Source organism: Poecilia mexicana, unplaced genomic scaffold, assembly GCF_051168715.1.
Source record: "Poecilia mexicana isolate PSO_F unplaced genomic scaffold, ASM5116871v1 scaffold_23, whole genome shotgun sequence".
Taxonomy (NCBI): Eukaryota; Metazoa; Chordata; class Actinopteri; order Cyprinodontiformes; family Poeciliidae; genus Poecilia; species Poecilia mexicana.
Window position 1 is genome coordinate 1,898,650 of NW_028263392.1, and position 18,862 is coordinate 1,917,511.

The 18,862-nt window shown below is 42.7% G+C and overlaps 2 protein-coding genes across 5 annotated transcripts in view; one reads left to right on the plus strand and one right to left on the minus strand.

The window, feature by feature from the left end:
• Positions 1-13,001, plus strand: part of plxnc1 (plexin C1) — a 26,788-nt gene extending 13,787 nt beyond the window's left edge. The window contains exons 21-31 of the mRNA XM_088003029.1: positions 1,278-1,424; positions 3,447-3,615; positions 5,194-5,294; positions 7,268-7,343; positions 7,868-7,902; positions 7,988-8,083; positions 8,200-8,363; positions 8,450-8,597; positions 8,747-8,887; positions 9,313-9,387; positions 10,063-13,001. Coding sequence (XP_087859155.1) covers positions 1,278-1,424; positions 3,447-3,615; positions 5,194-5,294; positions 7,268-7,343; positions 7,868-7,902; positions 7,988-8,083; positions 8,200-8,363; positions 8,450-8,597; positions 8,747-8,887; positions 9,313-9,387; positions 10,063-10,167 — 1,257 coding nt within the window. The 3' untranslated portion in view covers positions 10,168-13,001. The remainder of the gene's footprint in view (positions 1-1,277; positions 1,425-3,446; positions 3,616-5,193; positions 5,295-7,267; positions 7,344-7,867; positions 7,903-7,987; positions 8,084-8,199; positions 8,364-8,449; positions 8,598-8,746; positions 8,888-9,312; positions 9,388-10,062) is intronic.
• On the minus strand, positions 9,984-18,564 carry cep83 (centrosomal protein 83). 4 transcript variants are annotated; one of them, XM_088003032.1, is made up of 16 exons: positions 18,321-18,549; positions 17,322-17,520; positions 16,484-16,634; positions 16,294-16,386; positions 16,070-16,201; positions 15,237-15,488; positions 15,033-15,164; positions 14,836-14,950; positions 13,476-13,620; positions 13,239-13,388; positions 12,627-12,702; positions 12,385-12,542; positions 12,182-12,311; positions 12,002-12,108; positions 11,761-11,923; positions 9,984-11,092 (listed from the first exon to the last, which is right to left on the minus strand). In XM_088003032.1, the coding sequence occupies exons 2-16, from the start codon at positions 17,513-17,515 to the stop codon at positions 10,937-10,939; spliced, it is 2,154 nt and encodes a 717-aa protein (XP_087859158.1). In that variant the 5' UTR covers positions 17,516-17,520; positions 18,321-18,549; the 3' UTR covers positions 9,984-10,936. The 4 variants fall into 4 exon arrangements, with proteins under 4 accessions (XP_087859158.1, XP_014830704.2, XP_087859156.1 ...); XM_014975218.2 differs by having other exon boundaries at positions 11,761-12,108; positions 18,321-18,564; XM_088003030.1 differs by having other exon boundaries at positions 12,385-12,702; positions 18,321-18,559.
• Between the last annotated feature and the right edge of the window lie 298 nt (positions 18,565-18,862).

Here is an 18,862-nt window from a genome sequence, read left to right on the forward strand (position 1 = left end):
AAAAGAAATACTGAGAAACTCTTCGAATGTTTTTTCTTTACCCAGAAGAGCAACTTAAAACATTGTTTAAAAAACTACTTCCCTGCTTATTTATAGGAAACGTGACTATGGCTACGGACAGTTATCAGAGGGGACATAAAATTAGTGCATCGTTCAGTATTTTTATCTCTTATCTTGTCTGGTACACAGAGCTGCTAAAATGTCCCCACTCAATACAGATTATCTCTGTTTCTGCTTGTTTGTCACACTTCACAGTGAAATGTGACATTGTGTCATTGTGTGATATTAAAGCACAGCTTTATATCACACAATGATAACTTAAGTAAATATAAAATAACAATTTAATTTATTTAAAGATGAATCCATCCAGACCAACCTGGACGCCCTGAGAAAAAATATTCTGTCAAAATGAATGCAGAGCAACATCTAAACCCCTTTGTCTCACTTACCTCAGTTAAGGTTGGTGGTCATGACTCGGCAGTAAGAAAGAGAAGTGACAAAATGGCGTCGGATCTAACACCAAAACCACCGCTGACCGAAGAGAGCACATCGTTCTGCCTCACTAAGTCATGTTTACGATCACAAAGACCTTTTAGAAAAGGATCTGTGAACTAATCTGAACATTTTGGGAGGTGTGTGTCCTGTTACACTTTAGAAATGCAAAAAAAAAAAAAAAGAAAGAAAGAAAAGAAGATTTTGGAGTGGCCTAGTTAAAGTCTGGGTGTTGATGCTTGAAAACCTCCCATTGTGGCCAAAATAAACTAATTATGGAAAGAGAAATGGTCTAAAACTTTTCCACAGTGATGTAAAAGATTCACCACCTGGTAACAGTAGCGCTTAGCAGCTGCTGTTACCAGGGTGACGACCAGATTCAAGGGTGATGACCAGATTGCAGTCAGAGGAGCCATTTCCTCTTTCACATATGTAGCCCCAGTTGGTTTGGTTCACTCTTTTTTGCTCTTAATAATAATTATTTGAGCACAGCTTTTTCTATTTACTCAGGTCATCTTTGATATTAAAATATGATTTGATATTAACTTTTTCAGATAAACAAGTGCAAAAAACCACACAGCTTATTACAGCTATATATGTATTAAGATGCCTCTAAGCTGGATGCTAATTGTGGCTGTTATATTCTAAGCCAAGCATTTTCTGTAACCACAGGAACCACATGCAACCAGAAGCTCAATGTAAACTCGAGCCTACACAAACCTGATGTTTGTAAGTTAGTCAGCTGCTGATGTTCTTATTTTATTTTCATCTCTGGTGTTGTGCAGGAAAGTGTCGGGCAGCATCTGTTCCTGCTGGTGAGCGCGCTCACACAGCAGATCTCCAAAGGGCCGGTGGACTGCGTGACGGAGAAAGCTCTGTACACACTCAGCGAGGACTGGCTGCTGTGGCAGGCTCAGGACTTCAGCCAGCTGGTACACACACACACACACACACACACACACACCAAAGTTCTTATAGTGAACTGAAACTAACAAAATAACAAAAGCTGAAATTGAGAAACCATTTTTAACTGAAATAAATAATGTTTATTTAGTAGCCTTTTGAACTGATGTGAAATTTTTTATGAAAAAACTTATATTACAAGTTATAAAAACTAAACTAAAACTAAACAATATAATAACTAATAAAAACTAGAAAACACTTTAACAAAAAGTCACAGCGAAATTAAACTAAACTGTAACGGAAAACTCAAAACTATTTTAAGAGGTATTTCTATGTCTGCATGGCCTCATGGTTCATGCTAAAACTCTGCATGGTTCTCGACGCAGCCCACAAACCAACGCTTCCTAATTCTCTGTTGTTTTGGTTTCTCTGGTTTAGTTAAAACAGAACTACAGAGTCTAGATCGAAAACTGTCTTAACAACAAAAACATTTTCAAATAGACTCATTTTACACTTTTGTTTTTCTTTTTTCTTTTTACCAAGTGTTAATTTTTATTATTGTGAAGTTATTAAGGTTTCAGTATAATCACTGAAGTGAATGCATCTATGGAACTAAGCCAACTTATTTGCAGGAACAGGAACTGATAACTAACTTCCTCTCTTTCCTTTGAACATGCATAGCACAACAAATTTCCTCCCATTTATCATTAAAAAAATCTGCAGATCCATCAGAAAACATCTCAAATGTTTGGAAAAGTAGAAAATCAAACTACAGACTTGATAAGGCCATATTGTGAGATGTCTGAAGTGTGATAAAATGCTCAGTTTGCTGGTGAAAGTGGTGTTTTACACATTTAGCAGCTCTCTGATCAGTAAACTGATAGCATTAAATAAACTGCATTAAGTGTTAAATAGTGCTGTTCAGTGATTTATCATTCAGAACACAGCTGTCAGTAAATGTGTGGCTAGTTGCATCAAATTAATGATCTGTGATAACATCAGATATACAGTTGCACTATTTTTCTATAGTTTGACTGATCTTCTGTCTTTATAGTCAGGAGCAACTTGTATGTTTTACAAGTCACTCTTGATCACCATCTACAACCAGATGGTGATGGTTGCAGATAGTGACCATCTGCAAACAGCTCGAGGACCACAGGATGAATGGAAAAGATTTTGCAGATGGGCCGTCTTGCTGTTATTGCGACACGCACCGCAACCGCCTCTCTCTCACCCCAGGTTTACTACATGCGTCTCTGCTTCGCGCCGCCCTGTTGCACACTTCGCCGGTGGAGCAGAGTCATTCCAGACATTGGAGTATCAGAAACTGCCAGCAGACTTCCAAGCTAAAGTTGATAGGTTCCCTGAGTTTGTTGAAAAGCAACTGAACTCAGTATGACACCAGATCATTTCATTAACATGGAAGAGATCCCACTCACATTTAAAAATTTCTAAATAAACAGAACTTAAAGTCTTGAAAATCACTTTAACATTTATTTAGTGTTTTATTATTCCCATCCATTTGGGCGCAATCTTGAAGGTTTGCATTGGACCGGTGGGCTGCCATTCTCCTCCAGGATTTTCAGAATATGTCGTCGTGATAATTGAGAAATGATCCAGATTGCAGAAGCAGACCCAGACCATCACCCTACCACCACCATGTTTTATGTTCAGTTTGTCATTTTCTGGATGCTGTTAGTTTTAAAGCAGATGCAACAGGAAGCAGATCTTCCTAAAGCTTTCACTTTTGTTCTGAAGGGGTTTTGGTCTTAAAACTCTATTCATGATTGGAGAGATTTATACGTTCACATATGACCAGGTGGGTGAGGATAGGAGGTTTTTTCCCCTTAATAAATAGCCATTATTTGAAAAGTGTATCTTATGTTTTTGTTCAGGTTATCAACATAAAAATTACTTGAAAACACAAAAGTACGACGAGAAAGGAGCAAAAACATATAGATTTGACATGTGATTGTGATTGATCAAGGATTCTTTTATTATGCAGGCATAGAAAAAGATGAATGAGATCGTATGTGTGTTTGCGCCTCCAGAAGCTGAAGGTGCTGTTCGCAGTGGGCAGTGATGGAGAGGTGAGCGAGCCTCTGGAGGTGGACGCCCTCAGCTGCGACACCGTGGAGCAGCTCAAAGAGAAGATCCTCAACACCTTCAAAACCAAGTTTGGCTTCGCGTATAACACCTCGATCAGAGATGTCAATGTTGGTGAGTGAAACTGGCACTAATGTGCTGCAGCCTGCAGGATTCACACACAGGGTCCTCCACAGGAAGAACAAAGGAGCAGATAAAAGACCTGATGCACCAAAAACAATGACACACGACATAAACCACAAACAAGAAGGAATGACAATTTTAGGAAAATTTATAGAACTTTGTGGTTCAGATGTAGTAAAGTTGGGGGGGTGCAGGGTTCAAGCACAACCCACACATGGAGACCTTAGTCCTTGACACAGCCATCATAGCCAAAATAAACCTTAAAGCTATGAGGTCTTTAATAAACTGAGGGCTGTACATGGATCATACCAGACCACCAACTCTGAAATGTATTTAGACCCAAGAAAATGAAAGTATTCACCTGTTTATTGTTGTCCTCTTGACTACCACAGTATGGGCCAAGTGATGTCAAAAGCAGCATGTCATCAGTCCAGATACTGCAGGAGAAGTTGTAATACTTCACAAAATGAGTTAACAGTATGATGATTAAAATTAGCCCAAGGATGGAGCCTTGAGGTTCTCCACATGGTGTGATCTGTTCACCATAACCTAACAACACAAACTGGTTCTGATCTGTGAAGTAAGATGTGAACCAGGTCAGCACAGAGTCAGACAGTCTGGCCCACTTGGAACCACCAGATTATCAGAGCATCCAGATTATGTCTTTAAATGCGTTTTAATCTCTGCAGTTGTCCTGTGGAAAGTGAAGAATCTAAATCTGTAAGATTTCAGGTGCAACACAGATGAAGACTTTTTTAAAGAAACTTGTAGGATCCATGTAAGGTGAGCAGGTTGGGTTTCTATCAGATCCAAGATTCAGTGGATTATAGAAAAGAACTATTTACCAGTGCTGGAACAACCTGCTTCTGGTCTTGTTCTCTGGATTGTGTCATTGATAGATCTATTGATAAATGTTTTGAGAAACACTTTGTTTTAAAAACAACCTGCTAAAATTAGAGGTGCACGGATAAATCAGCCCAGATTTCCTTCATCTGCTCTTATTTACCTCTGCAGAGGCCTTGAAATCAGCCTCTGCCCGTTTTGCTTTGCTTTGTCGTGAGCCGTTAACGACAGTCACCCAACTGCTGCCAACTCAGCAACTTTGTTGCTACATTTAGCAACTTTTCAGACAAAACCGGAATCAGCAGGTCAGGCTTTTTACAGAGTGTCGATTGGTCAGAAAACTGCAACCAGTTCATCCTCAGTTAAAATGCTGAAATAAGTACAGAAGAAAACCAGTTGATTCTTTTCATAATAGGGTCATCAGTTTACCCACTGAGCCAAAATCACCTGAATCATTTAAACTACGACGCCGGTATCTGTGACAGAAAACCAAACTGTGTTTTATTTTTACTCCATTCTTCAGCAAATATCCCTTTTCTTCCTGTTTGAGTAATTTAGCAACTTTTCCTCTGCGTTAGGAAACGCTCTCTTTTCTAGAAATAAACCACACTGTGGTTAAAGTCCCCTTCCTGCAGTGACCTGTGGCCGGAAGGCAAACGTGTTGATACTTTGTTTTGAAACTAAAATATCTAAATTAATAAGGTTTTTTGTCCTGTATTCTACCAGAGTACGAGAGGGACGGATCATTTCTTCCTCTTCAGGAGGTGGACAGAGGCTCCGAGGTGATCGGGGACGTGACGAAGCTAAACACACTCAGGCATTACAAGGTGAGAACAAAGACGACTTCAGTTCAGTCTTACTTCAGTCATCAAGTAGGAGGATGAACACGTCTGCATGTGGGCTGTGGCTCCAGACTTCTATTAAGTGCAGCGAATGCAGGTCGTGTTGCAGCGCTGAGTCAGTGCTGGTTGACAGAGTCCGGTTAGTTAAAGCAGAACACACATCATCGTCTATAACAGGGAGCAAATACACATTTACCTCAGAGTTTCTGAGGTAAATGTAACTTTAAAATGTTACGGAAAGTTCATTTAAACCATCATCAGATTTGTTCTGAGCAGAAAGTCTTGCATTAAGGTGAAGCAGAAGGAGCTTCACTGTGAAACCGAGTGAGCGCGCTCACTCGGTTTCACTTCTACTTTCTTTCAAACTCTCGGCCCAGTTTACACAGAATGAAACTATTTGTCCTCCGAGCCAACAGCATGGTGCAGAGAGGAAATGGAAAAATCCCATCATCTTTTTGTCATCGCATCCAGAAAGGGTCAAGCTGTTTATCTAAAAGAAAATAATAATAATAATTATTATTATAAAGGCAAATGGATGAGAAGAAAGTGTCTCCTAATGGCTTCTAATGGCTTCAGGGGCAGGGCCGGCCCAAGGCATAAGCAAACTAAGCAGCCACTTAGGGCCCCATGGAGACTTGGCCAGGGGTCACCGTCTGTGTGGGGAAGATGCTCTCAAAACGTCACGGCCTCAAGTCCTGGGCTGACTCACTCATGTGGCTTTTGTTCACATGATTAACCAAGGAAACAACAATGGATGTGCACATTTCCTTTTGCCTGTAAACATAATAATACATTTTGCTTTTTTCACACCACCATAGTTCACCCAGTGCTAATATTTAGGTATAAGTAGAAAATAGGGTTCAGATATAAGTTTATACATTTGTCTGTTGTTTTTCATTCAGAATTTCTTTTAGTTGTTCCATGAACTATTGGTGTTTAGAACTGAGTGAATAAAATAAAAAAGAAAATAGAGATTGAATATTTCTTTTATACACAGCTGCAATAAAAAAAAACACTTTCTTGAGTCTGAACCATCATCAGACGGTACCATCACCTCAACTTATGAAGTTTCACTTCATGTGGGCTTTGATGTATCCAGGCAGGTTGGGTGTGTGTGTGTGTGTGTGTGTGTGTGTGTGTGTGTGTGTGTGTGTGTCTCTGCATTGCTGCTCAGATGTGTCATCTGAAGATTTGCTGCCTTAGTAAAATAACACTGCTGCATCTGATGCTGCAGTTTTTTTTTTTAAAGTCTGTTGTATAAAGTCTCTTAACTCCAAAACTCTACACACTCTAAGTACATGTGCTGCTACCACAAAGTCAATAAATGAAGTCCTACTCAAATGTTGTAGAAATCTTCCAGTTATACTCCAATCACATGCAATGCTCTGCAGACCCTCAGTCAGCACTAATGAAGATTCACTCACCCCAGCATGTGAAAGGCTTAAAGTAGCTCCAACCAACTGACTTAACTAGTAATTAATTCAGTTAATATTTGTATTGCCACTCTGGGAACTCAGAGCTTTAAGTGCATGAGAAATAAAGCAGCTAAAATAACACCCAGTAGAACAAACCGTGTTTGTTGTTGGCAAACACACATTCTTCCAAGTCATGATATTCAACATCTTCTTCATGTCCCCCTCGTTTGGACCCGTATGAGATGTTTCTCGGCTCACCACCACATGTAGCAAGATGAGCAACGCATCTGATAACAGCTTATCTGATTTTTACTAAACTGGAAACTCAGAGTAGCAGAACATGGTGTCATGTTTATGTGATTGCAGAGTAAAAAAGATGGTTTTCAGTTTTGACTCATCAGTGAAAATAGAAAAACCAACCAGGTTTCAGTCTTTAGCCGCTTCAGAGGCGTTTTTTGTTTCCAGTCACTGGCCAGGTGATTGGTTGAGTCTGTTGTGGTTGTGCTTTTCCATGTGTAACATATTGAGTTTGCTCTGCTTTAGGTTAATGATGGGGCCACCATAAAAGTGCTGTCAAAGAAAACTCATCCTCCACTCAGCGCACAGGGGAGTGTGAAAGGTAAGAACTAAGTTTCTGTCATGGCTTCGCTTTCAGCCACGGAAAGCATCTGTGGCAGATTCATGTCGCATGTTTTTATACCTTTGAACCTCTGAGGTGTGAACATCATCATCATCATCATCATCATCTCTGATGTTCTAAATTTAGTGTTTCTTCTGAGGTAAAGGCCTCCTCACAACAAACAGTAGCTACAATAAATGTCTGCTAAAATCGACTCATACTTAGAATCACAATATTTAGTCTTCATTTCAGTGATTATATTAAATCTAGTCACCAGAAGAAAATAATTCCTATTAATCTCACTATGAGATGAGGCTGCACTCTGTTTATCATTTATTAACATCATTTATTTTAATGAACATGTTTCTGACATCAACATCCATCAACTGCAGCATCATCATCTGTTGGATGAAATATTATTTCAGATCAGTATAATCAGGATGTGTGCAAAACGTTCTGATTTCTGATGTTTGGCTCCAAATAAAAATAATTCTGTAATTTGATTTTCTGTTTTTCTCACCTAGACGACGAAAACTTCACTGGAAAATACTTCCATTTGGTAGGAGGCAGTTTGCATTTCCTGTCTAATGGACCAGTGTAGTTACTGCGTGGATCTGATGTGATGTTTTGGTGTCGTGGTGCAGATCGACCCCGATGTGGAGGAGGACCACGGGAAGAACCCAGAGAGGAAGAAGCTGAAGCTGAAGGAAGTGTACCTGACCAAGCTGCTGTCCACCAAGGCAAGAGGAAACGGAGACAGAACCGATACCAGCTGAAACAACAGACAACGTTTGGATCATTTCAGTATGAAACATGAATTAACCTGTGTTAACCTGTGTTGTCCTGTCTCTTTAAGGTGGCCGTTCATTCATACGTGGAGAATCTCTTCAGGTCCATCTGGGGGATGACCCAGAACAAAGCTCCCCTCGCCATCAAGTACTTCTTTGACTTCCTGGACGCTCAGGCAGAGAACATGAAGATCACCGACCCAGACGTCCGACACATCTGGAAGACCAACAGGTACGGATGAGCTTCCCAGCGTCTGATTGGACAGTAGCGAACTCTGAGGAAACCAATTAAAACAGAAGCTGTTCTGTCCACACCAGCTTGCCGCTGCGCTTCTGGATCAACATCCTGAAAAACCCGCAGTTCGTGTTCGACATGGAGAAGACGCCTCACCTGGACGGCTGCCTGTCGGTCATCGCTCAGGCCTTCATGGACTCCTTTTCTCTGAGCGAGATCCAGCTAGGGAAGGTGAAGATGTTTTGCACATTTGTCTCCTATTGTACAATCACAGGAAGTGCCGTTTCCTTCTTTTTTTTTTTTTGTCGCGACAGATGGCAGGACTCCAAGGAATGTGCGACCGCAAAAAATGACTTCTAATGAACCTTAATGTTTTACAGCATGCGCCAACCAACAAGCTGCTCTATGCCAAAGACATCCCCAAGTTCAAGCAGGAAGTGAAGGCTTACTATAAGCAGATCAGGGAGCAGCCAGCAGTGAGCGACGCTGAATTTAAAGACTTCCTGAACGGAGAGTCCAAGGTAAAGTCCAGTTTCACACAAATCCAATGAGAAATTTATGTTTACCATTAAATATTTCAGTAAACTCTTTCATAGGGGGATACAAGAACCTAACTTGCTGTAGATGTTTCCAATGTCTTACTTTTTGTAGAAGGGAAAAAAAAAGTAGACAGAAAAAAAAATCAAGATGGCGGCCATCATGGTCGTATAAGAAAACTGACCTCAAGCTGTGAAACCAGAAACTATCACAGTAGTCTAATGAAATAAATTAACTCAGAGGTACAGTATGAAGAGTCAGTGGCAAATTTACTGTACAATAGGAGGAAATGAGATTTCCTCCAGTGGTTCAGGCAGTGAACACAGAGACGAGGTGGCTGATGTTTAAAGGTTATCGATTTCATGGCAGCCATGATGACTGACTTCCCTTTTTTTCTCGGTTTTTTCAGAAACATGAAGGCGAGTTCAATGAAGCTGCAGCCCTCAGAGAACTCTTCAAATTCACACAGCGATACTTCACAGAGGTCAGTCCTCACATCCACCTCGACTCCACTGCTCCAGCTTCATGGATGCTTTTACTGTCAGTTAAAAATCCACATTTTAATTAGTTGCGCTGCAGATTAGAACCATTATGCACTGCTGACAGACTGGAAGCTGAGGGCAGAATCACAAACCTAATGGAGCTTTTTGCTTTCTTAATGACCAAATATCTTCCCATCTGATTTTTGCTGGAGACAACAAATCCAAATTGGGAGACTTTCAGCTGCACAAACGGCCTAATGCAGGCCAGGAAACCCTGATGGGTTAGATTTACTCTTCTGGTTAATCCACCTCTCAGAAACGTGGAGTCACATTCTGGACGTGTTGAAACTGTGGGGTCTTCTGCTGTTTCCACACGTCTGTCAGAGGTGTAGAAAGCTGCAGCAGCGACTCGAGTTGTGAAACTGAACATCACATGAAACGCTGAGCAAAGGAAATGAGAAGCTCTTCTTTTGCTTCATGTCAGCGTGTTGCTTCCGGTTCTGTTCTGCAGAGCAGGACTTCTTTCTTATCAGCTTTCCAGATGTTTCCAACAGAAGATTCAAACTGCCCAGCATAACAGAAGCTGCACAAACATGAGTGACGAGAAACCTATTGTTTATTGTTGGTGGATCTTAGGAAAATGAGTTCACATTACATCTATCTGGACTTTTCCACAGATTAAAGAGAAGCTGTCCAGTAACGGCGCCCCCGCTGAGCTGTTGGAGCAACTGCAGCATGTCAAAGATTTGTTTGACGAACTGAAGAGCTGCTCCTGGAACTGAGCGCTGATGCTGAACTGAAGTGAACCACGACAGGAAGGGAGGAACGGCTTCCAAACCTAAGATGACAAACACTGAAGTGGCAACATTTGTCGCCTCCTGAAGCAAACATGGAGCTGAAGCTGTTTCAGAGATCAGCTGCTTACATTCAGGGAAAGTCTGTGACCAACAGAGACGATGGATACTGAACCCTGGGAAGTTTCAGGAGCTAAAACAGAAGTCGCCTGATGAACAGAAGCATTTAATATCACATTAAGACAGAGGAAGTGTCACAAAGAGCCCTGAGTATTTGTTCAAGTAAAAATAATCTGTACATTTCATGTGTAAGTTGCAGCATGTAGAGCTTTTTGTCACAGCTGCATACAAATCATTTCCTCCTCTGTGGTTTAGACCAGGGGTCTGCGAGCTGCTGATACATTCTACACCACAACGGAACTTAATGGCACGAGACTTAAATATTTTAAAAGTACATTGCATTTTTATATTTTGCATAAATATAAATTGTTCCCATAAGGAACATTTCTTTACTGTAAAACTTTAGTTTTTTTTATGATATAAAATAGTTTTTTTTGGCCATAAAATAAGCTAAATTAGAAAACGTTTTTAAGCAGGTTCAGTTCAGCAGCAGTGAGTTTCTGACCCCTGGTTTAAACACGTTGGACCCTGAGTCAGTTTTGTTCAAGGCGCAGAAGAAAAACAACAAACTGGTTCGCATCTGTGCAAAGCATTTTCATGCACTTGACTTGAAAAGCACCGTCTGACTACAAAATGTTTACAAGTCCAAAGTGACAGGGTCAGAGGTCAGGGGGTCATGTTTGGGAGGTTCATCGTGCTCCTTTTGCACCAGTGATCCCAGTTCCTCCAGCTGCTGCTGCTGAGCGTTCTCCAGACTCTCCAGTCTCCTCTGCAGCAGAGAGAACTCTCCCTCCTGCAGGACACACACAATCACCCCCATCATCTCCTCTGCAGTGTGTTTCACACACAGCTGAATGTATAGGAAGCTTCAACACAGAACACTTTCTATAGATCAGGGAGTCGAATACTTTGAGTTTTGTCAGAACTTTAGGTTCTCTGCCTACATCAGGGCTATTACCTACAATCTACTGGTTAGTTTTTATGACGATATGAACATTTAAATATACATTTTATACATTTCTATTTCTTCTTTCTACATGAGCTACGATTCTTAGAAAAATCTGCACTAGATTATTCCAGATTAAACAGGGATGACATTAAATCCCAGTCAGTCAGTGGTGAGGCCTTCATCAATTACTTTAGGAATTTCCACGCAGGTTCCAGAACTTTGGCTTCAGTTGAACTAGTGAGTAATGAGTTGATCAAAAAAATAAATAAAGCTAGGATGTCATCATTTAAGTAGAAATGTTTTTCTAAAATTCCTATTAGTATCTTCTATATAAACAGCATGAAAACTGACTTTCCCCCTGTGATCATCTTTTAAATAATCTCATTCCAGTTCCAGACAAAAGAAGCATCAGCTGCTTTTTTTCAGCGTCACATTTCTTTCATTTCCTGACACTCAGCCTGCGCTGCACGTCCTTCCGCCTCCTGAGTGCTGCCTCAGGGTCTGAAGCTCACCAGGTCAGCAGCCAGTCGCCCTTCGACCCCGAGGGAGAGCCGGGAGGTCATGAGGGCGGGGCCCTGCCCGCTCAGCAGGAGGGAGCGGAACTCGTCGTGTCGTCGCTGCAGCTCCTTCAGCCTCCGCTTCAGCTGCGCCTGCTCCTCTGAGAACACTGACCGTCTGGAAGAATAGAATATTAATATTATAAATAAGTGATGTGTGACAGAGGAGCTGCAGACATGATGGAGTGACATCCACCTCTTTATGGCAGCAGCAGCTTCCAGCTCCAGCTGTTCGATTTTAGCCTCCAGCAGCTGGATCTTGTTGTGCAGCTTCTTCTCTCTGTTCTCCGTCTGATGTTTCCTCTAAATGACAAACAGCTGCAGCTTTCAGCCTTAGTGTCAAAAACTCTCAACATGTTCAGATTTAAAAACTAACCTTCTTCTGAGCCACTGCTGCTCTCTGCAGCTTCTCCTTAGCCTGAGAGTATTTCTGCTGCAGCTCCGCTTCTCGCTCCTGCAGCCGATGTTTCTCCTCCAACCACTCGACCCGCCGATCCTCCACCATCCTGCAGGTGGAGCCACACAGAAACGTGAAGATGTGGAGACGCACAGAAAGCGGCGGAGAGCGAGCGGCCGCACCTCTCCGCCTCATGCTGGCTCCGCTCCGCCTGAGCCCGGGTCGCCCGCACCTCCTCCCTCACTCTGTCCAGAGTCTCCCTCAGTCTCTGGTTGGCGTCCGTCAGCTCGCCTTCAGAGCGCGACAGCGCCCCCAGCTGGACGCTGAGCTCTTGGTTCTGCTGTTGTTTCAAACAATATTCAGGATAGAAATCAAATCCATTAAAACAAAACACAAAGAAAAGAAGAAAGAGATGCAGACTCACCTGCTGCAGGTCACTAATCTCTGCTTTCTGTCTCTCTAGCTCCTCTAGCTGTGAACTCTGCTGCTGCACTTTGTTTCTAAGAAACACAAAACAGGACTTTCTAGAATAAATTGAGATTAGGTGGTTATTGTGCTGCGCTGGCAGAGAGGAACCTCACATCATCCCCAGACTTTACTGACCAACATGAAACACTGATGTCTCAAACCACAGAAACAGAAACAGGAACTTTAACTAACCAGACTGCTACTTGCAGTAGGCCCATGCTTGGGGTCGTTTGTGCAGGATTAAAATATCACGTCTTTATCTGTAGTCATCTCATACTTGTCACATTTTTTATATGCTTATTATTATTAAAAAATAAAGATGTAAAGATTACGTCAGGTTGTTTGTGCATCCTTAAAAAGTCTTCAATTTATGGGGGAAATAATAAGTTGGCCTTGACGTATTAACATATTTAATAATTAGGTTTTTTAACTGCAGCCTGTTATGCTTGGAAAACAGAATGTGGCATTTTGGTGGATCATCTACAGGGTTATGAATCTTTCTAGCTTTCTCCACAAAGCTAGAAAGGGCCCCGGTTGTGGTGTACAGTACCGGCCCGGCCCGGCTGACCTGAGGTTCTGCAGCTCTCTGCGGAGCGACTCCTCTCCCTGCTGAGCGCTGCACAGTCGTTCCTCCCACTCCTCCTTCAGTGCCTGATCTGACGAGTCCTGCAGCGCCCTCTGCTGTTCCAACACTGCCAGGCGGTTCTCCAACTCCAGCCTAGAACAAACACATGGAGAACGATTTAACAGGACTCACTCGTTCATACTCACTCACTCTGGAACAGGTTCATGAACTGATTCTCACCTCTCCTCATGTAAGGTGGCCATCTTGTGGAACTCCTCCTCTCGGGCCGACTGCACCTTCCTCACCATCTCTCTCTCTTTTTCCAACAAAACCTCCTTGTTTCGCTCCAGCGCCGCCTTCAGCACCTCAACGTCTGCCTGCAGACCTGACATACACACACACACAAACCAGATACACACATTATGCTTCCCGTCTTGGAAAAGATGAACACAGCTTATTTGTGATGTGTACAGTAGCTTTAATGAATGAACTGACTTTAGCCAGGCAAGACTTTAGGAAAGAAAAACATTGATTTAATGTTTCTTGGGAAAGTATTTTTCTTATGGTAGAAGGAAGCAGAAAACCGACAGACTAACAGAACACATGAAGCAGAAGGCAGTCAGAGCTGAGCTGACAGAGATTCTCCTCCAGGCAGAACAACTAAACATTAATGACCAACTCATTTGATTCAGGTTTGTTGAATGGAGGAAACATCTAGAACATGCAGACATCAACCCTCAACACTTCCCACACCTGCTGTGAATCGGAGCATGTTGAGGTATTAAACGGTCCAGTCAAAGTCCAGACTAAGTCTGCTGTAAAACCTGAACATTTCTGTTCAGACACTTACCATCCAGGAACTCTTACTTTGACAGGACGCTTACCTGAAACAGTTTGCCTGGATCTGGTGAGTCTCCAGTCTACTAATAAAAACGTTATGAACCAACAAAACCTTATTGGAGATAAAACAATCATTTTAAACATAACAGCCACTTGTGAGCTTTTTAATATGACAGGAGATCTGGCCTTTCAGGAAAGAATTTCCAATTTTATCCTTAAAACTCCAAAGTCAATGACATTTTTAAACACAAAAAATAAAACGTATGCAATAAAAGTACCATAATTTAATTGTAAATTAGTTTTAAAGTTCGATTGGTCATAATTTATTTTTTTATAACTTAAAATGAAAAGTGAAATGTTTGATGGGTAATATATACATAACGCATCATCAAGTCAACCGCGCCAGTTTATCAATCAATCAAGGCCCTGTGTGTGTGTGTGTGTGTGAATCAGGTTTTAATGTCCTTGTGGGAACCTATTTCTGTCTAAAATGTGGGGTTGTGGGGACCATTGATCTTGTGGGGACAATTTCTTGAACCCCATGAGGGGAAATGCTGTTTTAGGGTTAGGGGTTAGGTATGTGATGGTTAGGAAGAGGGTGTAGAAAATGAATGGAAGTCAATAAAAGAAAGTCCCCACTAGTGACAAAAACATTACTGTGTGTGTGTGTGTGTGTGTGTGTGTGTGTGTGTGTGTGTGTGTGTGTGTGTGTGTGTGTGTGTGTGTGTGTGTGTGTGTGTGTGTGTGTGTGTCTCCGTACCGTCCATCTGTCCCTGCAGTGTGTCCCTCTCCCTCTCCATGTCTCCTTTGGAGCGAACACACTCCAGCCTGACGCTGGCCAGCTCCAGCTTGTGTGAATGCTTCAGGCTGTCGATCTGCCAGCAGTCAGAGGTGAAGCGTTAACGCAGCAGCGACTCCCTGAGGCATCAAGACTCGGACCGGATGCTGAGCAGCTACCTGAGCGGTCAGAGCGCTGGCCTCCCTCTCAGCGCGGTGCAGCCTCCCAGTCAGCTGGCCGTTCTGCTCGTGGTTCTGCTGGAGCTCGCTCTCCATCCTGTCCAGCTGTTGCCGCAGCGACTGACGCTCCGCCTGTCAGACACATCGTTCGTGAAGTTACATCAGATCCTACCGAACACGGCAGGGCGATGAAAGCAGCTCCACCTCTTGTGACTTGATCGCAGACTGCAGCTCCGTCAGCTGTCTGATCTGGATGCGCTGCACGCTCTCAGCCTGCTGACCCGACGTGTCCCTCTGGGCTCTGAGCTCGGCCACCTCCGCCTCCAGGCCTTTGAGCCTCTGGTGGAGCTGGGCCTTCTCCCTGAGCAGAGCCTCCACCCGCTTCCCGTCACACAGGGCCTCTGAATCCTGATACTGCGCCACCAGCTCCTCCCGCTCCTTCTCCAGCCGGGCAACCTGAAGCAGGAAACCAGACGGTCAGCAGGTCATCGGTACCACCATCCACTCCGACCGAGCCGAGGTTGTTATAGTTAACTAACAAAAGAACAAAAACTGAAACTGAGAAAACGTTTTTGCTAACTGAAATAAATAAAAACTGTAATTAATGGGGAAAACTATAACTAACTAGAATTTCTAACTGATGTGGAATTGACTTTTTTCCTCCACATAATCAGCTTACATCATCTGCTGGTAAATCAGCTCTCCACCAGGTTAGGTTGGAGAAAACTCCAGTCCGCTGGTTGTTCAACAATAATGGAATAGATTTTTTTGAAAATGGTATTTTATGTTGAGCATTTATTACCCAATCAATGAAAACATAACCACAATAACTGCACCTAAAAATTGACCAAAGTATGACAAAACTCCAACTACTGCTATAAGTAATAAAAACTCAATTGAGACTAAACAATATTTAGCTAATAAAAACTAGCAAACACTCTAAAAACTAATTCAAAGTAACTGAATCAGACAAAGAGTCAGAATGAAATCAAAGTGAACTATAACAGAGAAGCTGCAGCTGGGGGGTGAACTCCCACCTCGGCCTCGTGGAGGACCCTCCTCTCCTCCAGGATGCGGCTGTGCTCCTCCCTCTGGTGCTCCAGCTGGGACTTGACGACGGTGAAGTCGTAGCGCAGCTTGTTGTACTCAGACCGGTACTTCTCCGCCTCCTGTGGAGCGATCACACAGAGCAGAGGGAGAGGCGCCGTCAGACCAACAGCAGGAGAAAAGGCTGCAGATGATTGGCTGCCGTCTGCTTCACCTCCTCCAGCTTGTTGAACCTCTCCCTCACCGGAGCCTCCATCTCCTGCTGCACCTGAGCTCTGAGGAGCTCCAGCCGCTGAGGGGTCATCACCTGCTCACAGGAAAACAACAAAACGATATCAGTTTGTTTCTAAATCACCTCTGTATGTAGAGAAAAAAAACGCATCATAATCTTCTTCTTCTTGTACCTGCAGGCGCAGCTCCTCCAGCTCCCTGGTCTTGTCCAGCAGCTCTCCCCGCAGCTCAGCCAGCAGCAGCTGCAGCCTCTCCTGCTCGCTCTGTTTTTCGCTCAGCAGGCGCCTCACTTCCCCCTGAGCGTGGGTGAACTGCGTCTGCAGGCTGGACACGGAAACAGACGCAGAAATGTGACAGCCGATCTGCTGGAGATCAGAACATCCCCCCCCCCCCAGTTGGTTCTGACTGAGGAGACGCAGCTTCAGTTGTAATTATTAGATCCAAACACGTCTGCTTGATCCTATTTCTTAAAAATGATTTTATTTAGTTTTTTTTTTTTTTACAAGAAAGGAATAGAGGGAATGGGGGCAGAGGATGAGAGTCGACTGTAAAGTTTCTGCCTGACTGATGCACAAAAACTCTGAACGTTTCCGCTCAGATCGTTGATCTGCAGCTGCAACTGTCGATTACTTTAGTAATCAATTATTCTGTCAATAATTCCAAACGGTCATTCTGCAGATCTTCATTTACCTACTGAAGCCTGTTTGATGCAATATTAGAAATTCAGAAAAGAAAAACAAATGAATAATTAAATTTCTTTTTTAATAGAAATATTATATTACATAAAATGCAACAACGTATTCCTTTAGTGAATGCTTGATCGTTTGTAGTTAAAACAAAGCTCAGCAACATTAGACTGGTAATATTTTTTAATTAACCAATTAATAATTGGATAGCAAAATATGCTTAATATGAGATTATCTTTACAAAATTTGAAGCTAAAACTGCAAGTGGAGAAGTTCTGAGAAGAGATTTTTTTTTACAAAGCAGTAGCAGTTCCCTCCTCTGTACCTGGTGTGCTCAGCCTTCAGGGTCTGGTAGTTGGTCCGGTGGTTTTCGCTCTTGATCCTCTCGTCGATGAGCATCTTCTGCAGCTCCAGCTCCGCTCCCCCCAGCCCGGCGGACAGACCCAGCACGGCTGCAGACTTCCCCATCCCCGGTACGAGGTTGGCGACCATAGAGGCCGGCTGCCCAAGCGAGGCCATCTCACCTGCGGCAGGTGCAAAACCCGACAGTAAACTACCTGGGAATGGAGCAGCAGAACTCACCGCGTCTGTGTGAGAGGGAGGAGTGAATCTCTACGCAGTTCAGTGGTGAATAAACTGGCTTCAGCTTCACGTCTTGTTGTCAGTAACCATGGTGGCTTCGAGTCCCTAAAGCCTCTTGTTCCAATCAGCTCTCAGCTCTGAATCAGTCTCAAGTGATTAGTTAGCTCGTTTCCCCGGCAGCTGCTGCTATTATGGATACAAGAGTCTGTGATTACAATTATACCAACTCTCTTCTGAACCTGGTCACAGCCACTGGATTAATGCGGAATATCAGAATTAGAAAGCAACAAGGCTCACAATAAGTGTCTTTCTCGGCGAGTTTTCCTTTCCTAATAATTGTAACGGGGAAAAAAAACACATTGAGGGTAATGACAACACTGGAGGTTAACGTATGTTTGAATGTCGCGCCCCGAAGCATGACATGCTAACTAGCGTCTACGCTGTGCGCATTATCGGACACTCAGCATCTTTTCTCATTTCTTTTAACAAGACTGAAAAATAAATTAATTCTGAATGTTATATCAAACACACCGTTCATGACTAAAACATGTTGAGGCAGCGAATCGAAGTGTTGCCTGAAGAGTAGGCTAGCTTTGAAGATAAGCTAACTATGCTAACGTGATTTACAAAAATGACAGTAATATTCTTCTAACTCTCAAATCCAAACAATTGCAAAAACTATATTGTAAATGCTACTTATTCTTTGATCTGTTTAAACTGTCAACAGAACAAGATAACTTACCTCTTTTACAGAGCCACCACTATTTTGTAGCTCGCTAGGTAGCCTAGCTGACAAGGTGCTCTAAACTACAAACTACGGAATCATGGGAAACTCTTGTCCGTTTCTTTTTCTGTTCCTGTGTACAGGCCCTTAACTCGACAGGAGATTCTTCCTGGACACAACTAACCATCTATGATATCTTCAGGAGAAACTGAGAAAATAAGAAATCCCATTGTCAAAATTTACCTTGGAATTATTAAGGACACATTAAATTGAATTAAACTGAATAATAAAACCTGAACTTGTGGCTGCTTGGCAAACTCAAACTTTGCAAATCGGAACTGTGACTTCAAGTCTCCTCTTGTATGAAAACTGGGAGAAATTTGACGTATACAAAAAGAATGCTACAGGTGATAAAATACAAATTGTGCATCACTTACACAAAAATATGCATTTGCCAAAAGTCTTATGTGAGACTATAAGGGCTCTTGGAGGCCCTCTCCTGGCCAGGATGACCTAAGCAGTTGCTTGGTTTATTTAAGCCTCAGTCCAGCAAAAAACAG